Below are 27,907 nucleotides of genomic sequence, written 5' to 3'. Positions count from 1 at the left end.
TCATTTGAACTATTTTTGGTCCCAGAATATGTGATTTAATTTATGACCTGTATTTTTGTTACACCCTGTATATACAGCCCATTACGCACCACCTTAAAAATTGGGCATTTTTGATGTCTCGAATTTCCTACACCTGTTGTTGCATCTAAGTGATTTTTTTTATAATATTCTAGCCTAGGCCCTAGAATATGTTACCTCCTTATGCTTGTCATGCACAGGGAGCTATACTGTAATATATTATATCACATTACTATAGAGAGCGATATGATATAATATACATATATTACAGCATAGCTCCCTGTGCATGACAAGCTTAAGGAGGTAACCTATAGCCTAGAATAATATAAAAACATCACTTAGATGGGACAACAGGTTTAGGAAATACGAGACATCAAATATACCCCATATTTAAGGTGGTGCGTTAATTTCTTGGAGAAGTGTATTATAATTTAATGTAAATAATGTAATATCCAATAATTGTAATTTGATGTAAGATGAAATATAAGTTCCTTAAAAAATATATTTTTTATTTCCCACAATACATTCTCCACAGGTCTAACCCTAACAACACACAACATTCCAGGAATGTACTACCAAAGTTCTATCAATATTTGAATGTCCTGGACATTTAGGGAACATTCGGTGAACATCTGTTTAAATTATTCCTGGAATGTTACCATAAGACATTCTGTGAACATACTACCAATGTTCCTATATTTTAAGTTGCGAAATAATACATACGTGTAACAGATACAACATTACTTATAACATACCAGACAAACTAAGTGACACTTTAGGCCTACAGTGCAATAATATGTCAAATTTAAAGAGTTTCCCAAGTTCAATTAATACAATATTATAAACATACAAATGTAATAAAAATTATTGTTCGCGAATATTCAATTTGGAATGCGATTTTGTTAATAAAAAAAATACTTATAACTTATGCAAAACCCAAGAGAGGCATTTATATTTATTTCTTTTGCGTTCATTTTCAAATTCGCCGTGCATATATTTTTGTGCATGGCGCTTGAGAGGGCATCACGTGACTAAAAACGACCAACCAACGACCTCGCTTCGGCCATCTTGGCATCTTCATCTTGGCCACCTTGCTTTGCCGTGGGTGGATCGTTGTTTCTATTTTTTGTGCTTTTTAAGAATATTTTTTTAATTCGGATACTTTTATAATAGCTTTAATAGTATTATTAACATAGTGAATAAAATGGTGTCCTGTTTTTAACGCAGTTGGAGTAGCAGAAACAAATGTAGATAAAAAAATCTGCAGGAATAACGTTTCAATTATGACAGAAGCTCCAAACAAATGACTGTGAATGAAAAGCCCTATTAAAAGGTTAGTATGCAAATAGTATGTAAACGAAGGCATGCCCTGTATTTCAGAAAATAAATTAATACTATTAATACCGTAATAATACTATTCATAAAAAATCTTTTAAGTAACCTAGATATAACAAAGTGAATAAAAGGCATAAATCAGAAGAATTATTATTTTATTTTATAAGTTAATAATTGGTCATATCCATTTATTATTTTAATAATAATTGTGAATAAGCCACAAACTTTGCTTATTCCTAACTAAAATAGTAAATAGAGATAATAACAATAGGATTTGTAAAACTAAAGTAATTCTTTTTGCGTTTTTGCTAATGTATGCCTTTATAAATAGGATGGTAGACCACACACTATAATATGCAGTACCAACTAATGAATACACAGAATATTATAGTCGATTTGCTAAACTCAGTCTCAGTACTACTGAGTCTCAGACACAACTGGCTAGTGATTTTAGTAAATAATTTTGCCAATTTGGTAAAATTGGCAAAAAAAAAAAATAATAACTAAATAGTTAATAATTACTGTAATTTTGGCAAAATTGGCCAAAAACAAAAAAAATTACCTACTAAAATCACTAGCCAGTTGTGTCAGTTTGGGGAACCGACTATACTAATAAACAATTTCTAAGCTGTTTTATAATATTTTGTGAGTCCATTAATCATATTTTTTATTTAAAACTAAAATTTGTTCATAATGCTTAGTAATGCATATATTTTGTATTTTTAGCTTTCCAGAAGATCCTGCGAAGAAGACATGAAGTATAGATCAGATTTGTTAATAGAGGAGTATGTTCAAAACACTTTTTAGAAAAAGATATTGACAGAACTTCACTTTCATCTGTTCGTTTAAGAGACTGTGCTGTTCCAATAGCTTATGTCACACAGGTATATGCATTTTTTTTCTTGGTTTTAACATCTTTAAACGCGAAATACGCAATAGCTTATCGAATTGATGCCATGTTATTTTTCTTTATTAAGGTCTTTGTTTATTATTGTGTATGTGTATTAACAACAGAAACATTTTTGGTTATTCTTTATTTTATTTTATATTTTGTCATCAAGTGTTCAGTCAATGTATGTAGTTTTCTTATGTACACCTTTATGGGTTTATACCTGGTGGATGTATATTTCAATAAATAAATAAATAAATAACCTAATTAATAATACAGTCTGTACAATATAGATACCTACTGTTGTAATTCATTATCTACATCGAAGATCTAAGTTGACATTGTTGCCCAACTGCAAAAAATTTTTGAATTCATTTTAAGTCAAATATATCACATAATTATTGCGAAGTAGATTATACAACAAAACAGATTAATATTCAATGTAAATAAATAAAAACATCAGAAATAGAAAACAAGAATTAAGGTATAATCTTATGTTACAGTTATTAAGGTACCAAGGGTATTATAAGGATAATAACGCTTGAGGTCAATGGTGTTTTTAACAAGGGCCTGAGGGATATATGTTGACCGAAAGCGTTATTATTATAATACCTGTGGTGCCTTCAACGTTTAATGTCTGACTAAATTATTCTTTATATGCGAAAAATTTGAATGAATTTTGAATTGATTAGTTTTTAAATAAGTACATTTACCAGTAACAGTAGTAACATAATTGTGGTAACCATAGTTTTACTTAGGTTGATATTTGTCAACTTGACAGTATCTAAGTCGTTATTTAAATTTAATGCCCAAGGGCGTGATATCATACTTAACAGACTTCGAAATGTCATTATTTGTCAAATAATGTACCAGTAGGACATTAAAGTAAATAATAAAAACAATAAATATAATGAATACTAAATAAAAAAAAAAAAAAATCAATGGGAAAATCCATACTGGGAATACATGGGAATACTAAATACTTATTTGTTTGTGAAAAATCTATTTCTTTGTGGCTTTTTTGTAATTAACTATTCTAATGAGGAAATAAGCCACAATTTACTTGAAAAAATAATTTTATTAAGGTTTCTACTTCCACGTCGGACGTCGTTGTCAAAATACAAAATGTTCATTATTATTATTTTATTTAGTAAATATTATTTAATATTTATTTTTTTATTATTATTATTTATGCGTATTATTACCTGTAAATAATATTTCTTCTGATTGTTAATCGTAAAGGATAGAAAAATTACCTTTTATTTTATTTTCTTTTAGAATCAGCTGAGAGAAGTGGTCTACAAAAAACCAGAAAGGAAACGGAATATGTGGCTACGAAAAGCAAAAGAAAGGTTTACAAAGCAAATGTGACACATTTTTTTATAATATTTAGGAATGTCAGTAAATTACATTAAAAAATGTATGTAAAGATTTTTTGCAATAAAAATGTTTATATTTATCAAGGATGTATTATTTGGTATGGCCACATATCGTCAGTGATGTGACAATACCTCCTATCTGTTTTTTTCAAGAGATTTGTAAGATAGACTAAAAACTTGTTTCGGCCACCTCCTGTTTTCATATATTTTTTGACTTGTTTTGCAGTAAATTCAACTATCTATTTACTACAAAAAAGTCAGAATACGTACGAAAACAGAAAGTGACCTTAAAAAATGTTTTTCGTCTCCTGCAAACCTCATGAAAAAACATATAGGAGGTATTGTCACATTACTGACGATATATTTCAGTGAATGTCTAAAAAATATTCTGTGAATGTTCAAAGAACGTTCGTAGACATTCATGGAATGTTCTAACAAGACATTCAGTCTAAAAATATACTGTGAATGTCCAAAGAACATTCATGGAATGTTCCAACAAGACATTCAGTCTAAAAAATAGACTGTGAATGTCCAAAGAACATTCGTAGACATTCATGGAATGTTCCAACAGAACATTCTAAGAATATTTAAAATGCTGACACAGCACTTTCCTGGGACTTTCCAGGGACATTCGTGTGCATTTGGGGACATTCCAGGAATGTTTTCAATGTCCTGTGTGTACATTCTAGGAACATTCATGGAATGTTTTGTGTTATTAGGGAAATATCGTCGCTAGACGTCCACCGAATGACCTTCCAGGATGTTAGATGGATGTTCAGCAGCAAAACATTGGACCAAACTGGGACATCCTATGAATGCCCAAATGACGTCCACCGAACGTCCCCTCCGACGTTAGGTGGACCTCCATTGGACGTTTGGCAACTTGGCCTTTGGACCAAAATTGGACGTCCTGTTAAGGTCCAATTCACGTCCCCTAGGACGTCCGATTAAGGTCCAATTTACGTCCGATTAAGGTACAATTTACGTCCGCTTAAGGTCCCATTTACGTCCGATTAAGGTCCAATTTACGTCAGATTAAGGTCCAATTTACGTCCGATTAATGTCCAATTTACGTCCGATTAAGGTCCAGTTTACGTCCGATTAAGGTCCAATTTACGTCCTATTAAGGTCCAATTTATGTCCGATTAAGGTCCAATTTACGTCCGATTAAGGTCCAATTTACGTCCGATTAAGGTCCAATTTACGTCCGATTAAGGTCCAATTTACGTCCGATTAAGGTCCAATTTACGTCCCCTAGGACGTCGGATTAAGGTCCAATTTATGTCCGATTAAGGTCCAATTTACGTCCGATTAAGGTCCAATTTACGTTCGATTAAGGTCCAATTTACGTCCCCTAGGACGTCCGATTAAGGTCCAATTTACGTCCGATTAAGTTCCAATATACGTCCCCTCGGACCTTAGATGGACGTCCAATGGACGTTCGGTAGCGCGACATTTGGACCAAAATAGGACGTATAAAGGACGTTCCTCGGACGAAAACGGACGTCCAAAGGACGTCCCTAAAGTCCGTGAAGGACGTCCGATGGACGTCCTTGTGCTATTAGGGTAATATCATTAGTGATTAATAAATAAATAAACAATTTATAAAAAGATTCAATAACATAATTTTCTTTTTGTCATTTCATACACTTTGTCGGAAACTTAACACAACCTTATATTCCTATTCCTTAACTGTCACTTAACAAAACTTCCTTAACAAATTAAAATACACTTAAGTACCATACAATTTCAAACTCTAAATCTAAAAAACTTCAAAATGCAAACATTTTACAAAAAAAGCAGCAAAAAATTCAACAGACTGACAGCCACAAAAGTAAACAAACCAGAAACGTCACAATGTACTTAAATTCTGAAAACATTCCTAAGCGTCTTTTTTTGTACCTATCCCTTTTCAATATACTGAAACTAGAGCGTTCATAAAAATAACATGTGTTTTATCTCGCCAGGTATTAATGACGCACGGGTAAAGAACCCTATGGACCTAGATTTTTGACCCTTTTCTTCGTTATCTATTGTCCTTTTCATGATCATTTTTCAGTGCGTCACAAATGATAGGAAAAAGGGTAAGTCCGTGATAATACACATTTATGACATTTATTCTAACATGACATTTTAGTTAAATCTGACAGTTGTCACATTTTATTTTCAATTTAGAATAAAAACAAATCAAATGTGTTTCTTGCATTTATAAAATGGTATTTTCTTTGATTTGTGTAGTCTTATAAATTATACAGATTATATTTGTAATATTATTATCTAATTAAAAAAAATTATTTTTTTTAATTATGGCGCTATCTATCGACAACTAGAATAATCACAGAACTAGAAGTAATCACCGACGTGCCTTTTTTTCTGTCACAAACAATTTAATGCTTTAGAAAGAAATCGAAAAACTGTGACGCACTGAAAGATGATCATGAGAAAAAGAATATTATTCGCTATCTGTACACTAAACAGATACGAAGCGAATACGTTCGATAACGAAGCGAATGGTCAAAAATCGAGGTCCTGGACTCAAGTGTACGTTAGTAAACATAAATGTAGATCAAGTTTCAGAGTTATCAATATCTGATAGTGAGCGTGGAGAAGACGAGTGAAATTAAAAGTGCATTTAGTCCATGTGGTGAGACCGCTCCCGTCTGGAAAAATTTCTGATTCGGTTTCTTTGTGGATTCCTATTCAAAAATGTCCCCTTTAAACAAATCTGAATGGTGCCGGGCGGAATTTTTGGGCAGAAATTGTTTAAACAATTTTTTTAAACAAATACAAAAGATCACGGTTTTTTGCTCTGGAACATATATTTTTAGGTTTTTTCGATCATTATAAACAGGAAAGGTATCTTGCAATTTTTCTTAAAAATTGATAGTTTTCGAGTTATAGCCGATTTAAAATCTGAAAAATGCGAAAATACGTATTTTCGAGGCGTAAAAACTCATATTTAAATTAGTATTTTTGAGGTTGGCGGATACTTATATTGAAGACTAAACATTCAGCTTCAAGATTCTGAAGAGTGATTGCGTCTAACCTTAACTTAAACCGTTGTTTTTAATTGTTAAATATGCATGTACATCCGATTTTTTTGCCGGTGCGGCGCGCTATATTTCAAAAATCTCCTATTTTCCTCTGAGTTCTTTGTTATATTCTAAATAAAATAAGTTTCTTGGCATTTTTCTCAAAAGTTAATAGTTTTAAAGTTATAATCGATTTAAAATCCGAAAAATGCCAAAAACGCGTTTTTGGATTGTAAATCGTTTATAACTTTAAAACTGTTAACTTTTGAGAAAAATGCCAAGAAACTTATTTTATTTAGAATGTCCCAAAGAATCTAGAAAAAATATTTCTCGGAGAAAAATTGGAGATTTTTGAAATAGAGCGCGCCGCACCGGCAAAAAAATCGGACGGACATGCATATTTAACATTTAAAAAACAACGGTTTAAATTAATGTTAGACGCAATCACTCTTCAGAATCTTGAAGCAGAATGTTTAGTCTTCAATATAAGTATCTGGCAACCTCGAAAATACTAATTTAAATAAGAGTTTTTAAGCCTCGAAAATACGTATTCTCGCATTTTTCAGATTTTAAATCGGCTATAACTCGAAAACTATCAATTTTAAGAAAAATTACAAGATACCTTTCCTGTTTATGACCGAAAAAACCTAAAAATATATGTTCCAGAGCAAAAAACCGTGATCTTTTGTATTTGTTTAAAAAAATTGTTTAAACGATTTCTGCCCAAAAATTCCGCCCGGCACCCTTCAGATTTGTTTAAAGGGGACATTTTTGAATAGGAATCCACAAAGAAACCGAATCAAAAATGTTTCCAGACGGGAGCGGTCTCACCACATGGACTAATTCACAAGAATTTTTTTTTTCGACTTATTGTGTGGCTTGCAGTTTTAATTCCCTTAGGCCCGGTTTCACCAATAACAGTGAATAGTTATTCGTCGAACAAAATTTATTAGTCGTTTATATTTTTATTTTGTTTCAATATAATTTTGATAATTTAAACTTAAACTGACGAATTTCCTTTCTTATAAATATTTACAGCTTGATTAACTTGCCAATTTATTCGAAGAGTAAATATTTATTTGATAAATAGATCAAATAAGTCTTAGTTGACGTTAGTAAAATGGAGAAATGTCAGTTTATTGGTAGAATAACTTTATTCATAGAATAAACAAATAATGTGTTTTAATAATAATTGTAACATTTTGTACTATAGAATGCATTTTTTGGTTATTTATTTCTTTCATTTTGAATCTCGAAGTCTGGAAGTCTTGATACTTTATGGAAACAATAAATTCATTAACTTCACAACATTCAATTATTGTGTTCAAGGAAAACTCATCAAGTACAAAATTAATCTAATATTTAATAAATGATACGAAACATCGCATAACATATCTGTTTCTATTTACTCTTTAAACTTGCATTAAAAAATTCCAATATTCATGTCAGTTGAGTTCAAAAAACAATAATTTGTTCCTTTAAATCGATTTTAATCCACTTTCTAAAAAGTGAAGTTTGTGAGTATGTACCTCTAATAGGACGATACATAAAACCAAGTTTAATTGTGCATGTAAAACAAAAAGTTAGCGATGAGACATTAGATGAGCCTGAGAAAATAAATAAAAGCATTTCATTGTTATAGTTGAACTAACTTGAAGTTCATTTTATTATTACATATATTGATAATCTAAATGAACTAGCACAAGAGGCGCCAGATAATCCTTCCCAAGATCTCCTGGCAGAAGGATATCACAGTTTTTTAAGTAATTAAAGATGAGACAACTACTAATAAATGGACTGTCTAATGGATAACTGACAAAAGAAATCGGACCCAGTGTACGAGCTTCCCAATTTAATATCGAAGGTATGAGAAAAGCAAACAGTTAGTGGAGGAGTGCCCGATCAGATCCTACAATGGCAGTCGATTGAATATGACAACTAAATTTTTGTATGTAAAAATTAATTATTATTGTTTTCAATGTATTGTCCTTTTTATTTAAAAATCAAAACGGGAACTGGTGTATGTTTTCAAAAAAACTGATAGTGTGTAGGTAAATACATTTATACAGTAAGGTTTGTACTTGAATTTAGGTACTTCGTAGTTTCAAAAATATGTTTTACTTGTGTTTTTGAACCTAGAAAATCGTCATTTTTCAATTTTTTTCAGTTTTAAATTGTTTATAACTCAGAAACGTTTAACTTTACAAGAAAGTTACGAAAAACCTTTTTTGTTCCAAATGATCGAAAGAACCTAAAATAATGTCCACTGAGGCCGAAAAAATTTTTATAATTTGTTTAAATTTTTTTTTAATAAATGTATCCGACCACCCGTTGCACCTGATGCTCAAAAACCCTCCAATCTCCTGAAAATAACATGCCTTAGAATTGTGTACCAGGCGGTCGGGGGGTCGGTTCTGATGGCGTATTCGTATTCAGCGACCCCAAAATCGCCTACTTAATCCATTTGCATGCATTCAGTGCCGAAAACCTTAAAAACCCCAGAAGATGACGTGCCTTAGAAGTGACCACGGGCACAAGATGCTCCGGGGGTCGGTTCTGATGGAGTATTCATGTTCATCAGCACCCGAACCCCCCGTATAATCCGTTTGCATTAATTCCCTCGAAACTCCAGAAGATGACGTGCTACAGCAGTGATACTGGGCAATAGGGACTACGGGGGTCGGTTCTGATGGAATATTCGTATTCAGCGATTCCACAAACCTCCAAGTAAACTGATTGCATCAATTTAGGGCCGTTAGCCCTCGAACCTCGAAATGACGTGCCCTAGCAGTCACCCCCGAGTAGCAATTTTTCGACGCATTGGTTGTCAGTACAAACAAATGCACTGTATACAACGTTGCCTGAGAGCATTTTCAGTTGTTTCGGGCAACGTCCCCTACCCCGACTGACATTACGATGTTACAACCTTATAGTTATACGGGCAACTAATTTATTACCATTGTATCACAATGATTGTGACAACTACATATCACAGTTCAGTGTGGTTCAGTTTTTTCAACAATCGCAACGACTTAAAAATGTTATAATGCTAAACTAATTTACGCCCTGGCCGACTCGGTAGTTGAGTAGTTATCTGTCACGTCACGACCCTTGTGTTGTTCTAGAGGTGTGACACGTTTGCCGCAACTTCCAGAGGAGAAAAATAATTTACTTTATAACCTTATTTTTTCTTATTATTATATATTTTATTTTGATGGAAATTTTCGATTTATTTAACAACCTGTTTATTTGTTTTTTTTTAATAGCTGGTTTCCATTCCATTGTTTTATCAGTAGATTTGAGATTTGATAACCTTAGGGCCGGTATTTCCAACCGCACTTAAGCCAAAGCTTACTTTAAGCCTGAGCTTAAGCCTCGATGCCTGTATTTCCACTTCAATTTGAGGCTTAAGCATAGGCTTAATCCAAATAATTTTAAGCCAGCGCGAGAGTTGGTTTAAGCCTTTGCTTAAAATTTGTTTTCTGTTTTTTGAGGTTATTTCTATAGATTAATAATTCTATTAGAGTTATTTTGAAAACCAACTTTTGCGTAATAACGTTATTATTGGATTATTAACGATTATTAAAATATAATTCTTACTCCACTTGGAAGGTGTAGGCACATGAAAATTATTTATTTCTACAATGCTTGGTTTTGGTATATTTAATTGGATTTATAGTTTGACGTAGCGTAGACGTAGACGCAACGGAGACGCACTGGAAAAGATCAACACCGAATTTTGTGTACTCGTGTTTATAGATGAACGCAAGCGCCTGACGGAACGTAAGAGAAACGTAACGTAACATAAGAGATGACCAACTTTCATCTTTTACAGTGCGTTTCTTCCGTCTGGCCAATCATAAGGCAGAATTTTGTTCTGTCACTCAAAGTGGACCCGCCCCGCCCCCTCATTCCTTGTGTTGTGTAAAAAGTTGATTGTCAACATATTCGAATTTTGTTAATTATTTGTTAATACAATGGATGTTAAGTTATTAATTTAATAAAAATATATCATAGAGTCATTTCAATATTTCAGATAAATATGAGTTGTTATTAGCCTAATTCGTGGTTATCCACACATATTATACGATACGATAGGTAAATCCAATAAACATTTAAAGACCAGGAAATGGAACAAAATAGTTGGAAATCCCACGGCATGCGGCACCAAAGAGCATACTTTCGTTTATTTCCTAATCCATGTAACACACCAAACAGATAAATATTATAATAAATAATAGTATAAGTATAAATAAATAAACACAAAGTTTGTTTACTGTTCGTATAATTTATAGGCTATGTTGTTGAATTAATTAGAATTAAGTCATTGTTTACTCTTTCTACTCATGCGCAAAAATTCCGCTACGTCGATCTATAAATTGACATAATATTTTCTTCCGTCTCCAGTCCGTTTCTTACGTCTACGTTGCGTCTACGTCTACGCTACGTCAAACTATAAATCCAACTTTTTTACAAAAGTAAACTTACATTCCAATTTGACATTTTAAGGAATATAAATCCAATAAACAAAATTACAAAGACGGATCTATTGTTTATGCAGAATACCAATAAAAAATATAACCAGAGAAAATATACAATATGTACACACTATACTAACAACACATTTACCATGTCTGTACACAAAATTAAGTGAAGTAAAAATAAGACTGTCACAGATGACAAGATAAAATTAAATGTCAACAGTAGTGGTTTTTACCTCACACACACACACACATGCTCGTATCAACCCCAGCCCCGGGGAACATGTGTGTTCCAATGGAAAAGTGGAACCCACATGTCCGAAGATCAAACCGGTCACACCCCGTAATGGAGTGGTACCTATCTGACCCCCAAGCTATACCTCCACCCCTCCCCATCGAAGGACATACCGAATGGGGAGGCGTTGATCTTAATGTTACTTTGGATGCCCTGGGTAATGGGACACCCTTTGTATTACTTCATGTGGTTAAGCCACCTGGTTTTAGGGGTAGCTAGAAGAGCTTTTCTCCCTATTAATGACTAAGTTAATTTTTTACTTTACTTTGGACTTGAGTCCTAAAAAAATGTGTTCCGGACATCAAGGCACCAATCTAAATCGGTGTCTTGCTGTCCAGACCGTGTGTGCTCGGTCACTCAGCCGGCGAATTGGCAAAATAAATTTTGTTCTCCTCGACGGCTGAGCGTCCGAAAGGTGTGGCCATCAAGCCCACGTCTGTCGGTACGTGACCTGGATGCTCACATTCCGCGGCTATGGTCCATTTGACCTACCTGAAGGGTACTTAGTGCCTGAAGGGCGACATTTGTATTTCGATATTCTGTGGTTATCTCAATTTTTCATTCTTAAGGGTTTCCTCTATATGCAGCTAACTGCTGTCTAGGCCGTCTATGTACCGTTCTTTGGTTTTCGTCGTAGTTAGTCAATTCTCTTAATAATCTGCTAGGATGGTTTCTGATATTGTTAAATATTTCATGTGCTCTTTCGTCTATCATTCTCAGGACTTTCTTTTGTTGCGTATGTCCAAATACATATCTTAATGGGACATATGTAGGTATATTCAGAGCTTCCCTGATCATGTGGTTTTGGATGGTTTGTATTTTTTTCTTGTTGGTTTTACACGTGTGCCCCCATGCGGCTGAGGCGTATGTTAGTGTTGGCAAAATTATACAATTTGCCATCCTAATCTTTGTCTTAAATCTCAGTTTACTCTTTCGACCTATTAGCGATGACAGTTAACTCCTAAGGGCTTTAGCTTTGTTGACCGTTTGTTTTACGTGTTCTGTAAAGGTCAGCCTTTTGTCCAACATTACGCCTAGGTATTTGGCTTGATTTGACCATTCAATTTGGGTATCAAATAGGGATAGTACCTCATTTGGTCTGCCTCTTCTTTTTTGGTACATAACGGCCTGTGTTTTGTCAGGATTGACAGCTATTTTCCACTGCACACACCATTCTTGTAGTTCGTCAAGAGCTCTTTGTAGATGTCTTGTTGCAAAATCTGGGTGGGTACTGCTAAAAGCTATCGCTGTATCATCTGCGTATAGACTTAGCAACGATCTGGGTTCAGTTGGGGTGTCTGCCGTATATATGGTATATAGATATGGCGACAACACTGCCCCCTGTGGCACACCAGCCTCCATGGTCCCAACTTCGGACAGGGTTGGCCCTATCCGAACTCTGAACCTCCTGTTGGCTAGGTATGACGAGAGAAGACACGTCATCGCCTCACTATAACCATATTGGTTCATTTTATACAGCAGGCCGTCGTGCCAGACCCTGTCAAATGCTTTACTGACGTCTAGAAAGGCGGCCGCTGTATATTTCTTTTCGTTGAACCCTTTCGTGATATATTCTGTTAACCTCAGCACTTGAAGTTCACACGAGTGCTCGGATCTGAATCCGAACTGTGCTTCAGGTATTGTTCCGATTGCTTCAGATTCTTCTTTTAGCCTAACTAATATGACCCGCTCTGCGATTTTGCTTAATGCTGATAATAAGCTTATCGGTCGATAATTCTGTGGAAATGTACCATTTTTTCCTGGTTTTTCAATCATGATTACGTGAGCCTCTTTCCATTTGTCAGGAAAATGTCTTAGTCTTAAGATGTTGTTTATTAAATTTGTTATGTACACTATTGCTTTTCCTGGCAGATTTTTCAGAGCTCTGTTTGTAATCTTGTCCGGTCCTGGAGCTTTTTTAGCATTAGTACGCTTGATCAGCTGTCTGACCTCTTCAGGGGAGGTGTGTGTAATACCTATAATGCCCTTTCTTCTTTTTAGAATTCTACATCTTCGTTCGACTTCTTCTGTGAAGTCTAGATCTTCATCGGGATGATAGTTTTCCCTACATTCTCTTTCTAGCGTGTTTTTCATTACTTCCGCTTTGTCTTCTTCTGTGTACACAATTCCATTTTCACCGTGTAAAGGAGGGATTGGTTTTTTATCTTTTCTTAGTATTTTAGATAGCTTCCAGAACGCGGATTTATTTGGGTTTAGTTGCTGGATATAGTTGTCCCAGTTTTCATTTCGATGATCGTCTAATTGTTTTTTGACTTCTCTATTCAGTTCATTAGCAATTCTTTTGTCCTCTGGGTTTCGTGTTCTGTTGGCTCTTCTTCTTTTCCTGTTTTTCTCGTTTATCAATTCTTTCAGCTCATTGCTGATTTCCCTGAATCTTCCTTTTGTTGTTGGAGTTTTTTCTTCTGTGGTGCTGGCCTCGATAGCGTTTTGTATCGTTTTTTCTAGATGTTTAACGCATTCCTCTAGTTCCTCTTTTGTATTTATTGTTGGTAATGCACCAATAGTTTCACTTACTATTCTTTTGTAGTTTGGCCAATTTGTTCGTTTTTTCTTATAGGTTTGCCAGTTGTTTGTTTCTACTGCTCCCAGGGTCAGTACAATTGGGTTGTGATCTGAGTCACCCTCATTCATTGAATATATTTAGTATTGTTGACCCACATTTTGTAGAATTGCTATGTCTAGGAATGTGGGAAGTCTGTTTCCACCATGGAAGCATGTGGGTTCTATGGGTCCCGCCACCATCGTGTTTGGTCGTTCTTCGAGATAGCCACACAATATTCTCCCGTTGCGGTTTGTGGTTCTATCGAACCAGTTCGGAGATCTTGCGTTCAGATCTCCTATAATGATAGAGGGCTCTACTGTGTCTAATATGACATTTAAGTCTTCCTTGAAGATTGGATCATTTGGTCTAACATATGCTGAAACAATTTTCAGCATATCTTTTCCTGTCTTGATCCTCACTATGGTGGCTTCCATAGTGATGAGTCCGTCTGGTGTAGGAATTACTTGGTGTTTGATTCCTTTTTTCACCAAGATCGCCGTGCCTCCTGATGTGGCTGTGTAGTCATTTCTATAGACATCATAACTTGGAAATTTTGTTTTTGTTTTTTCCGTTATCTTAGTTTCTTGTAAGGCTATGATGTCTAGTTCGAGTCTGTTGGAAAACTCGTCCAAGGTGTTAATTTTCTGTTTTAGCCCATTTGGATTCCATGACCCTATACGCAGATCGCCCAACCGATTAGTTAGTTCTGTTTACACCAATATTGCCCATAGCACTCACTACATTGGTCATCCTCTCGAACATGAACATGAAGTTTTTCATCTGTTCATTTACAATTGCCATGAGATTTGCCGTTTCGTTGTTTTGTTTAGATTCATCTGTCGTCTTTGTTATTTGTGCGTAGCTTTTGTTGGTACTTCTGTCTGTAGGTGTGTGTTCTTCTGTTCTGTTTCTTGTTTGTGCCTGTGCGGTGTATGTTTTTCGTTTTGGTGCTTTGGAGCATCCTCTGTAATTAGCTGTGTGGGCTTCGCCACAGTTTGCGCACTTTGGTTCGGTGTTCCTGTCCTTTGTGCATTCGCTGCTAATGTGTGATCCGCCACACTTAACGCATTTAGTTCCACAGTGACAGGCTTTGGATCCATGGTAGAATCCTTGGCAGTTATAGCACTGCATAACTTCTGTATTTTTTCTTATTTCTTCTTCGATATATATTTTCATGTAACAGAGAGTTGTCAAGCTTTTCATTTTTTCTTTATCTTCTTCGTTTATTGTAACTAAGAAAAGTGGCAATTTTTTCTTGTCTTCCTTCTTGGAGATCATATTTGTTACTTTAGTCGCCATGATTCCGTTTTTGTTAAGTTCTTTTTGTATATTGCTTGTTTCTGTTGTTTCATGTAATCCTCTGATTACTAATCTTGTGGTGCGTTCTGAATCTATTGGATAAGCGATGTATTCAATAGGGCTTTCAGGGTTCTTTGTATTTTGTTCTTCAAGTATCTTGATCATTGCTAGGTACCCTTCTCTATTATTTGTCTGGATCACGATTGACCTTCCAGATTTAGCGAATTTATTAGCGGATCCGATTCCCCTTTCTGCGGCTTTTTGTAATATCTCTTGCCTTTTTCCTATCGATTTGAGGATAATCGCCGGTGGTCTGGGTGCAGCCTTCGTTGGCTGTTCTTTTTCTGTTGTTGTTACGGTATTTTGTTTTTGCTCTGGTAGTTTGGGAATACTGTTTTTCGATTTTTCTTTTTCATTTTCGTTTTCAGTCTCCATTTCTATTTCAGTGTGTTGATCTTTCTCTTGTTCATATTTCTTTCTTAGCATGCCTCTGGCTACGCATGCTTCTTCATTTCTCTTTTGTATTATTAATGTCTGCTTTTCAGCAGCGCTAATATTTTTCGGTTCTTCTTCTGTGACATTTTTTTCTGTTATTTTGCTTTTTTTGTTTTGTTTTTTCTTCTGGTGCTGCTGGGTTGTCCATTCAGCATTGTTGTTTTCCATTTCAATCAAGTTTTCTTTATTTGGACTATTAGCAGAAGTTTTACGTCTTCCCTTTTCATGCATATTTGTTGGTTCTTCTACCGTCGTTTTCTTCTGCGTTTGTTTTTCAGCTTGCGTTGGTTTTTCGTTCGATTTTGATATCAGCTTTTCCTTTTCCGCATGTTTGTCTATCATCTCAAGTAGCTTTTGAGTTAGTTTCTGTATTTCTTGATCTTTGCCGGTTATTTTCTCTTCTAGTTTGGCCATTTGGAACTTGTTTTCTTCTTGCATTTGATGGATTTGATTCATTAGGCGCTTATTTTCCGCCTCCATTTTTTTCATCTGTTCAGTTAATGTGTCCAATGATCGAACTAGTTCTTTGTGGTATGTGTCCATTTCTTTGGCACGTTTAATTTCTCCTTTGTCTGAGCCGCTTCCTAAGGAATTGAGTCTTTTTCTTTTCTCTTTTTGTACGTTGCTTATATTTGTACTATTTTCACTGATTTCATCTTCCCTTTCACTTATTTCACCCTCGCTAGAATTATTATGGGAAATATATGTGGATATATTACTATTACTAGACATGGAATCAGTAACTACTGTTACTATGCTACCTACAGAATATGTAGAATTAGCTTCATTTAGGAATTCAATGTTTGCAATATCTATTTTCTTTTTATTTGTTTGTGAATTATTTATTATTTTTAAATTGTCTGATGGACCTAATTTTGTTTTTAGTTTATTGGTATGATTTGAATTTACTTTATTTGTCTTATTTAATTTTGAATTTTCTAAATCATTAGCTAATTCGTCATCTGTCAATTCAGGCAAGCTTTCAAAAATATTATTGTCTATAAAATCATCTAAGGTACTTAGCTTAGTCGTCATCCGGTGTCTGGAAGGCTCTTTCGTGGGCCAAGAGCCCCTTTCTGTACTGTTGTTTAGCACTTTACACTGTTGTTCTTGTTTTTTTTTTGTTCGTCACTTATAAGCACAAATAAACTAGTTAAATTAGTTTATATTTAGCACGTTAGTTCGTCAGTTTAAAGCCACGATTTTCTTCGTCAAATTCACTAATTTTTTTATATACTAACACACTTTTATTATTAAAAAAGTTAATTTTTTTGAGAACAGATTAAATTCATAACTATCAGTTTGACGTTTTGGTTTTTACCTCAGCAGAACAGTCAGATCTGGCATTTTGACTAATTCAGAGGTACCAAACCAATTAACTTGACAGTTGAGGACGAGTTTAGTTAAGGAAATGATGGAAATACAGCACCCAGCTTAAGCTTCTCCTTAACTTTTGACAGAGGCTTAGCTAAGCAAAAGCTTAAGTAGCTGTTGAAATACCGGCCCTTAGGGCCGGTATTTCCAACCTCACTTAAGCCAAAGCTTACTTTAAGCCTTTGCTTAAGCTTAGATGCCCGTATTTCCACTTCAATTTGAGGCTTAAGCCTAGGCTTAAACCAAATAATTTTAAGCTCGCGCGGGAGTTGGTTTAAGCCTTTGCTTAAAATTTGTTTTCTGTTTTTTGAGGTTATTTCTATAGATTATCAATTATAGAGTTATTTTGAAAACCAACTTTTGAATAATAACGTTATTATTAGATTATTAAATAATAATTTATTAATTTATTAATCGTAATAACGATTAATAGAATTCTAACTACTTTTGGAAGGTGTAGGCACATGAAAATTATTTATTTCTACAATGCTTGGTAGGTATATTTATTTTACAAAAATAAACTTACATTCCAATTTGACATTTAGGAAATGCAATAAACAAAATTACAAAGACGGATCTATTGCTTATGCAAAATAATAATAAAAATATAACCAGAGAAAATATCGACAATAAACTAACAACACATGTACCATGCACACAAAATTAACATGATGACAAGATAAAATTAAATGTCAACAGTAGTGGTTTTTACTTCAGAAGTTAGTTCTGGCATTTTGACGTATTCAGAGGTACCAAACCAATTAACTTTACAGTTGAGCATCAGTTTAGTTAAGGAAATGATGGAAATACGGCACTCAGCTTAAGCTTCTCCTTAACTTTTGACACAGGCTTAGCTAAGCAAAAGCTTAAGTAGCTATTGAAATACCGGCCCTTAATCTTTGTATCAGCTTTCGTAGACAGGGTTGCCAGGTCAGTTTTTACTCTTTCAGTAGTTTTGTTTTCACAAAATCAGTAGATTCTTTTTAGGCCATGTAAATTGACAGTAATACAGTGATATGAGGTTTGTTCCAACATGAACTTTTGGACGGTCCAGAAACCGTCACGAAACTACTTGTACCGTTTGTTGTGCGCATGTTCGTAATTGTGTCGCCCAGTTATATCGTCCCATGACGGTAATCATATCGTCACCTGAATGCAGAACTAGCTTAACTCACATTTAAGATATTTTACAGGAGAGCGATTTTAATGTTTCAATGTGTCATAATTTAAACAGTATTTGGTTAAATGGTGAAATTATCTCAGTATAGTATATTAGGAACCTTTTAAATGTGTTATTAGGAATGAGACGGATTAATGATAATTTTTTTATAAAAAGTGTGACTTAGGATACTACTGACTTATAAATTCTACTGCAGAACTATTGTAAGTGCGATGTTTGGTACATAAGCTACTTCTGCATTAATACATTTCAAGCTTAGAATAAATTTAAGATTAACATAGGATACAAATAAAAACAAAATCGGTAAAATTTAAAACTTTTTAATTTTTATTAAAGATTTACAACTCAAAATCAAAATACCAAAGAATACTATGAAATGGTCAAATTATTAAACTAACATATTAAATTAATCTTCGTCAGTTTCCTGTTCGGGAATGTTACTAGCTTGAAGATTAGTGAAAAAGTTATGGTATTCCGTAGGTATAACCTTGTTTTCACACAAAAATAATAAGTCTTTATATTTCGCGGCAGGAATTGGAACTGGTGAGCTTCTTAACATTCTAAGTTGATAGGTCTCTAATGAGTCTAACTTTTGGTGGCTCCTTTTCAATTCCAGAGTATTAATTTTTATAAAATCTTCTTCAAAACTATATTTAACGTTAAGTTGGTTTGGGCATTTTGGGTCAACCATAATAACTTTCAAATTATTAAATATGACTTTGCAACCAAGTTCAGTTTTATCCCAATTTTTTGTAGTTTTGGCTAACAGGTCCTTTAAATCGTAAAAGTCCGCCTGAGCCATTTCTTTAATTTTATAAGGTCGCACTTTACACGCAGTCCTTGCTAATGTGTACCACTGCTGTGGACTAAATATAGGGATTTTTTTTGCAGCTCTTTCGATAACCCCATGTACGGAGTCGCACTCATTTTGTGTATGTCCCTTTTCTAGAAAACTGTGAGTAATTTTAACACCATATTTGGCGGCACAATACATGTACAGACAATATATAAATCGATTGCGATTTTGTCCAGTGCAGTTGTCACTATAGAAACTGAATTCCTTAATTCCATTTCGTACCATTTCGTCAATGAAACTTAATATGCAACTACCGATTTCACAAGCACCCCTACATGCTAGCGATTCTGGCCACATGTAGCAGTATCCCTGTTTGTTAGCAGCATCGTACACAGTCAGATTGTAACATGCAAGCTTACGTCTATAGTAGAGGAGAGATACTTCAGCTTTAGGACATAACAATGTTTTTTGTAAGTCGTATATAGCCATGCAAAACGAATTATCAGTTTTAGCCCTCTCTTTATCTAGTTCTTTATTTGCTCTAGATAAGTCCTTGTTTTTAAGATGAGCTTCCATTGCAGAACGAAGTTCTTCCTTTTCTGACGGAGAAGAATTAGACAATTTGTTGCAAAAATCGCACTGGTCTTTTTTGGGAATGAAAAAACCCAAATTAAATTCATTGTTAAATACCTCTCTATATATAGCATAAGAAGCTATGGTATTTATATTGTTATCACTGCAATATGTTTTATATAAACGGTACATTTTGCTGATATTGAGGTCAGGTGGCAAATATTTTTTAGTGCTATTTTTTCTGCAATAATGGCTTTCAATCAAAGCAAATGACTTAATATGATGTCGTACTGAATCCTTAAAATGTTTTGGCAATCGAGAATTACATTGTACTTTACCTCGTAAATCTGCTTGTGGCGATATTGAATTTGAATGATGAGTTTTTTTAACTACTGTTTTGACGATTTGATGACTTATTCCCAGGGTATTTAAGAAAAATGTTTGACATACCTTGATTGTGTTGACTGGACAATTCTCTTGTGGAAAAGTATAAAAATACGACAGCTTTCTACGACTTTCACAAGTATCACCTTCTGGAAGCTCAACTGCATCCTTCTTTTTTCTGGGGTGTTTTGTAGGCTTCACAGTTAAGTTCCGCAAAACAAATTCTCTCTGATAATTAATATCTCCCAATTTCCAAAAATCTTGAAAAATCTGGACGCGATGTTTTTCCTGAAATTTCGTTTGACATTTAAGTCTGCATGTTGTGGGACATGGCGGTTTCATAATCCTTTCTGAAACCTGTTTAGACTTCCAATTTACATAGGCCTTGCCGGAGTTTCGTAATTTCTTTATTCTATTTCTCCTCCAATTATCTGGGTTTCTTTTTCGCTTACGAGACTTGGTGATATCTGGTATTTTTTCCTCAGACACTAGGGCATCCTGCTGGTCTAAATCAAAATCATTTGGATTAAAATCAACATCTGAGCTTCCATCTGTAGCATATGGGTCACTATTTTCATCAGTTTGATGTGAGATGGTCGGTAAAAGCTTACCGGTAGATGTGGATGGACGCGTAATATCATCTTGGTGCTGAAGGACCTGCTCTTGAAGGACACGTGTTGCAAAATTTACAACGCTAGGTGTAGGATTATGGGAATCTTTAGCTTCATCACGTTGCTGCAACCGTGGTTGTTCGATGGATGTTTGAAGATCTATGACGTTATCTAGAGGTGAACAATAACCCAAACAATTATTCGGAGATTGGCGATACTGCTCTGCTTCAGGTACTAGTAGGCTTATGGAGGTAGGTATTGGTAAGTCGTAATATTGATTATAATGTTGGGAAAACTGCTGTTCTATCGGTGTCTCGAGCTGGCAATACTGTTGTTCTTGGTGTACGGGAGAGTGTAGACATCTTAATTCACCTAGATCTCCGTAGTACTGCTGGTTAGTATACAATGTGGAAGGGCTTTCTACCGTAGCTATAGATATGGGACTACCTGCCGTATCATTACTTGATTCTCCAGAATTCTCATGTTGTGTTGGATTCATAGACATGGCCATTTTTACCATTAACGCACCTGCAACAAATTTACAATGAGCTTACAGTCAGCATAACAAGAACATATTAATTGCAGACATTTAAAATTAATTGATACAAATTAAAATACTCAGAAACCAGGACGTACGTTAAACCTTATTTCACTTGTTCAAATTTACAATTTTTGTCCCAATAATAATGTATCCCCAAACTGCCGTCTGTAGCAACGCATTGTTCAATATAAAGAATTATATATTATTTAATAACGAAATATGTATGTGTGGTTAGTAATTCTGCGATATTTTCTCAAATATATCATAAAATATTGTGAAATTCAACACGTGCCTAATAGTTATATACAATTTATAGCACGTGGCAGAATAAAAACACAGCCCTTTAATGCGTACCTACTTTCTACCAAAAGCATCTTAAAAACAAGATTCACAGTTTTATTAATTCACTTATTAGATAAAAATTAGATTCACTTAATAGATAAAAAACTACTAATAAAGCATATTTATTATTAAAACTTACCTCGTTTCATTATTGTTGTTAAAATTCACACTCACTGCAACTCTATTTGGCAAAAGAACAAACGTGAATATCCAACAAGACGATGGAAATGACTAACCGATAGCCGTTGAATTATCCTATGTAAATAGAAGATAACAAAAATAATGTTGGCGCGCATTGTTATTGAAAATGCAGAACAATCCTAACTGTATTTGTATTTACTTAGGATTATTCTGCATTGATAAAATAATGATTTGCTAGTTAGGATTATGATGTTCTATATAGAATTTCTATTAGTAAATTTAAAGTTATGAACTTAAGATTGTTCTGCATGAAAATATACGATATGTATTACCTTTATAAGGAATAAACGAAAAAAAAATTTTTTTTGAGTTAGGATAGTTCTGCATTCAAGTGACGATATATTTGTCATTTTTGTTGGTGACAGCTTGTGTGCTTTTAGTCGATCAAAGGCTCAAAAACTTTAAAGAATTAAATCCTAGTGCGCAAGTCAGTCCAACCAGCAAATTATGCATTTGCCCGATTACTGAAATGATCATCACGAAACCGTCACCGAAAGATCACAATTCTTGTTGGAACAGTGGGAAGGACGATCCGATGACGATCATATTTTTGTTGGAACGGATTTTGTTTACTGCGCAGAAGCGTTATCGTTTCGTGACGGTTCTCGGTCGTGTTGGAACAAACCTATGCACATCCGTCCTAAATGTCCCAAGAGGAATTCCACAAAATTGGAAACCTAATTATTCCAAACCACCAACTGGTAATTACCATTTTTTAGCTAAAATCTACTAAATCAAAAACTAAAATATACTTAAGGATTTTTGGGATATATTTGGGATTTTTTATAATAAAAACAACAGCTAACTTAAGGGGATAGGCGCAAAATGTCGTCTGTTAAAATGTTCAATGTATTTTAAATGTTTTCATATTTTGCGAATTCTTACGCCCGGTTTCATAATCAGTTAAAGTGGACTTTAAGTTTTAAGTTGGTACCCTTGTCAATGCAATTCATATGGGTAAATGTCAACGTTAAAGTGAACTTTAGTTAATGTTCACTTTAAGTTGATTATGAAACCGGGCGTTAGAAAACTAATAAGTATTTTTAAAAAATTTTAACGCACAAAGAAAGATTACGTTATTACCGAGGACCGAAAGTCCCTAAAAACTTATATAATGTTTATTTTAATAAGTTACAGGGGTGAAAAAAAGAAAAAAATTTAGTGTGACTTTTAATTCCAAATATCTCGTTCAAAAGAAACGTTTTGGTTTTTCTAAATAATGCAGTCTTTCATTCTGCGTTTAAATTTTTCAAAAATACTTATTATAGTTTCCTCATGATTCGAAAAAATGGATTAAATTCTGTTGAAATATACCAAAAATCTACTAAAAAATATTGCCTACTAATGGGTTGTTTTTAACCAAGAGGAGTGATTCAAATTTACCGCGCTGTAATGCTTGTTTGTAATTGGTCCAACTGCAGGCAAGTTTACTCCACTGTTATAAAATTTTGACACCAATGACACATAGAGGTATATATTAACATAGGAGGGAGCCTACCTTCCGCGCTTCCTGACGACAAGATCTCATGGACTGGTTTGCTGCATCTCTTTCTAACACATTGTATCGAAAATCTATGATGACATTCAGTGTGAATATAGGCACGGAAGAGGAGGACAACTGTAGCAGCTTTACTATGCGTAAGAGTGAAACAGCACTAATCCAAATAAAAAAGATGGTGTCGTCACTTCGCTCTGAATGACACTCTCTCTATGCTAATATATAACTCTATGCAATGACATTTATCAAATTTTGACACTAGTGGAATTTGATAGGTTAGTTAAGTTATACCGGCGATTTTTTGTGTTATCTGTGTTATTTCTTTAATTTTTAGATTGTTAGTCTGCTTTTATATAAAAAGCAGTCTTTTTAGAACTCTTTAGCGACGTATTAATATAATATAATATTTATGGATGACCGTTGAGGGCCGACATGATCAACCAAAAAAGAAGATGTATTTGGTTATTATTCTAGTGACTTTCTTAGGCGTGAATCTGCCTTTTAAGTTTACTCCTCCTGGTTAAAAAATAAACTATAGAATTTTTAAAAAAATATCAAAAATCTACCAAAAAAGTAGAAATCTACTAAATGTGGCAACGCTGTTAATGAGAATGATACACTTTGGACACTGGTCACATGACCTCTGTCACCCAATAAGAGGGTGCGTTCTAAAATGGTTTTGATAGTCGGCGCAGCCGGTTTGGTTGGCGATTGGACTTCTAAGTTGTCTTATCCGTCTAAGGTTGGTGATAAGGTATTTTTTAGTAATATTGGTAATATTGTTTAATGCGCCATTTTGGTTTTACTTGAGATTTTTGAGATGTAAAGAAAATGAAAACACAGAATATAAAAAATGCAGGCATTTTCTGATATCTTTAAAAGCACCATAAATACATTAAATTTATACAGAACATCTTTAACATAAATTTTGACTTTTATATTAAAATCGGATTTTTTAAATTTGCATATTTTTTGTCAAAAATGTCATAAAAAAAGGTGCGCGTGTGTTTTTAAAGGTGAAATATCCATATTTGACGGTAATCTGAGATGTGTTTATAAATTTCACATCAGGTAATAAGTCTTTTATGTATTTATATAAATTTAAATACCGAATACGATGTCAAAACAGTTTACTTTTTGGTTTTCGCATTCACCATACAGGTGTTAAAATATAGGTAAAAAAACATAACTAGTCTGACTCCTTGAGCAACCATTGCACGCGCAGGTGCTTTTTATAGTCGCTTCAGTTGTCTTATGCAACGCGTACGAAACGATGTTGCTTAAACAGGAGGTTGCCTAGGCAACGTCAAGACAACTCAAAAATCGTCCACCAAATCAGTGCATAATAGGGTCGTCTTCTAGGCAATAACAACGTTGTAAGAAAACGTTGCCACGCGGTAGATAACGTTGTCGCGTCGACAAATTGCTACTTGGGCCTGGGCACCAGGTGCTCCGGGGGTAGGTTCTGATAGCGTAGTCATGTTCAGCGACCTCAAAAACCTCGCGAGTAACAAAAATTGGCCCTTAATATGCTTATTTTGACATGTTTAAGTACTTTTTAATGCATGTTGAGAACTTTAAAAAGCAATTATTAATTAGACATTTCCACCCATTTTTCTATTGTAGACTTTTTTCCTGACATCATCCTAAACACAATAATGCAAAACTAGCAAGTCTCTAGGTGGTGTATTTAAAAATCTATTTATTCCGGTGTTCCTAGTGATAAATGCACTGGTCTAAATGAATAGTCTCAGTAAATGCCAATTATTTATACATTTCGTTTGACCGCCTCTGCAAGTATATATACTCCATCTAATTCACTTTTAGTGTTGCAAGTCATCCTCGTCATAGCCCGTGACGTCACATGATACCAACACGAAATATTTAGGCGGTAGGTGTGTTCTTTTTTAGAATCACTTTAGTCGAGTACACTGGCATTACAGCCACTAGACATATTTTATTACGCGTAGAAATAATATTTAAAGATTTCTATTAATGTTAACTTAAAGAAATACACAAATATGTTTAATTTAATTTATATAAATGGATTATAGAGCGTTTTTATAAAGCACCTTTGTTCGGAATACACTGTAACTATTATCGAACGAAGGTGATATTTTGGCATAAATTGGTAACATTTATTTGACAGTTGCGGTGATGACACTTCATATTTGTTTATATTCTTTATTATAAGTATTTATTTCATTATATTTACTGTTTTTATTTGTACTTTAACGTAAGATTATAACTTAATTCTTGTTTTCTTTTCTAAAGTTTTTATTTATTTACATTGAATATTAATTTGTTTTGCTGTATAAATCACTTCCGCAAAAATTATGTGATGCATTTGATTTAAAATGAATTCAAGAATTTTCTGTAATTGGGCAACAATGTCAACTTAGATCTCTAACGTAAATAATGACGTGCAAGGTAAGTAAATTAGACGGACTGTAGACAAGTATGTATGTGGAATGATTAAGTAAAACCTGTGATGTAAGGTTTTAATCAACATAAAATTGTACCTAATTCGACAATATTAACAAGAGAATAAACTTGGCAGTGACACTGACTAATGTTAAACACTGACAGAATAAAGTAGTCTTTATACTAATAAAAATATTCAGAGTGCAGCCAATGCAGTACCAAGGAGGTTGCGAAGTAAATATCACATCATTCTCCCACACTATAGTCTTCCAAATACCGTGGTGAATGACGAACTCTTTCAGATCTCCTAGGCGCTTCTGAAGGAGGTAATGAGCTTCGCTGAGAGCACATTGGTTGTACTTTAAGAGGTAATATAAATTCGGTGGAGAGGGAGATATAGTCGTATCTGACTGGGGCGGTATGTTTTGTGTAGTTGTATCATTGGATGAGGAATCATTGATACTTGAATGCGATTCAAGTGGATCCTCTAGTAATACTGATTCTTGACCTGGTATATCTAGTGTTTCTCCTTCACCTCGTCCAATTGGAGCCAGATGACGATTAGACACAGTGGTCTCCCGTCCGTCTTTCAGTTTAACAAAGGAGTAATCAGGATTTGCCTCTATAACCTCTACTTCTTCTATGATAGGTTGGTACTTGTTTTTCCGATCGAACCTTTTCATTAAGACAAGTCCTGATTCTGTTAGCCATGACGGTACTGTATTCCCATTTGGAGATCTACGTGTGTGCACCAACATTCTTTCATGTAGAGTAGAAATAGTAGAAAGTATGTGTTAGTTGCGGTACATAATAATGAACGAATGGAATGCATCACATTTGGTAGATATTATTCCTAAGTCTCAATATAAAGTAATCTTTTATTCTGCGTTTAAATTTTTCAAAAATACTTATTAGTTTTCTCAGAATTCGAAAAAAAAAATGATTACATTAAAAATACAGGCGTCAAAATTTTGCCTTTGCCTCAATTCCTTTCCTCTTAAAGTTTGTCGCACTTATTTAGAAACACCCTGAATTGATAAAGAACAAATCTAGTTGTTAAACATAAGCGAATTAATAAAAAAAAAACAGAATGTTAAGAAAACCGGAGTCTATAGGGCTTTTCATCGATTGTCATCACAGATCACTTAACTCTCTTTAGATGTTTCACGCATGTATCTCAAGGTCATACTAAACTAAATGTCATTTTTAGTAATGATACGTTTTTTGAGATGTCGCCATGCACCTGGAGTGAAGATTTCTTCTATATCACTGAGTCTGAGTGTCATTATAATTTGTCAATTGTCATCATTGTCAGTATGCCTTTATCTTTTATCTTTATGTCAGTAAAAATGTTTATCTGATTGTTAGCTATAATAAAAAATCCTGATTTAGATAAAATGGTTTCAAATACAGTTTTTGAAACAAAACGAATGTGATTTGAAGATCCCTAGGAAGATCAAATTCCTAGCTTACATTTGCATGGTGAGTTCAACAAGTATTTGTTATTAGAGAACAAGTAACATAGTTAGTGATGTAGGGAAGCAAACGAATGTAACACCAAGTAAGTAACCCCTGCAGAAAATATATAATTAATACAAATTATTTTACGTGAAATGAATATGGTTATTATCAAATCAATTATATTAATTTTTTGTTTTAGTTGAAAGTACTTCAACAAGTAGAGATGCACACATGTTTCAATCATTTGAGATACATACCCTTTTGTAGAAGTATTTGGAAGATAACTATTAATAATTTCATTTGTAAAGATACGATTTGTAAAAAAGTATATACAAAGTGGTTTTGCTGGTATTAAATAAATAAATAAAAATACGTTGTCATGTCTTATTTTTTCCCAAATGGTATTTTGTATATTTGAAATTAAAAATAATTTGCATATTTTAACCTAACATTTTCTTCCCACCAAAATTACATTTTGAAATTCCCGCTTGCATTAGTTCCGATACAAGCGGCATGGAGCGCTGTTTTTCATATTTAACCAAAGCGTTATCGTGAAACATCTAAAATTTTGAAATCTCGAAATTATCTGTTTTTAATTTTCATGCATTTATAATTTAATTTATAAGATCTATTCTAGTGCTGCTGTGTTTGTATTGAACAACTGAACTTACTATACAATAATTGTTTATATTTTTTATGAGATAAAAGAAATATTTTATTAGACTAGGTACAGTCT

The 27,907-nt window shown here is 34.0% G+C and overlaps 1 protein-coding gene and 1 long non-coding RNA gene across 2 annotated transcripts; one reads left to right on the top strand and one right to left on the bottom strand.

The window, feature by feature from the left end:
- The first annotated feature begins 740 nt into the window (after positions 1 to 740).
- LOC126880288 (uncharacterized) lies at positions 741 to 3,701 on the top strand. Its single transcript, XR_007696542.1, has 2 exons — positions 741 to 2,237; positions 3,521 to 3,701. It is a non-coding gene; the product is annotated as an uncharacterized LOC126880288 (long non-coding RNA).
- A 14,943-nt stretch (positions 3,702 to 18,644) lies between these two features.
- LOC126880287 (uncharacterized) lies at positions 18,645 to 22,130 on the bottom strand. Its single transcript, XM_050644054.1, has 2 exons — positions 21,727 to 22,130; positions 18,645 to 21,232 (listed from the first exon to the last, which is right to left on the bottom strand). The coding sequence occupies exons 1-2, from the start codon at positions 21,734 to 21,736 to the stop codon at positions 18,747 to 18,749; spliced, it is 2,496 nt and encodes an 831-aa protein (XP_050500011.1). The 5' UTR covers positions 21,737 to 22,130; the 3' UTR covers positions 18,645 to 18,746.
- Between the last annotated feature and the right edge of the window lie 5,777 nt (positions 22,131 to 27,907).

This window comes from Diabrotica virgifera, chromosome 2 (assembly GCF_917563875.1).
Source record: "Diabrotica virgifera virgifera chromosome 2, PGI_DIABVI_V3a".
In the NCBI taxonomy this organism is placed as follows: Eukaryota; Metazoa; Arthropoda; class Insecta; order Coleoptera; family Chrysomelidae; genus Diabrotica; species Diabrotica virgifera.
This window is presented reverse-complemented; position numbering and strand designations above follow the sequence as displayed.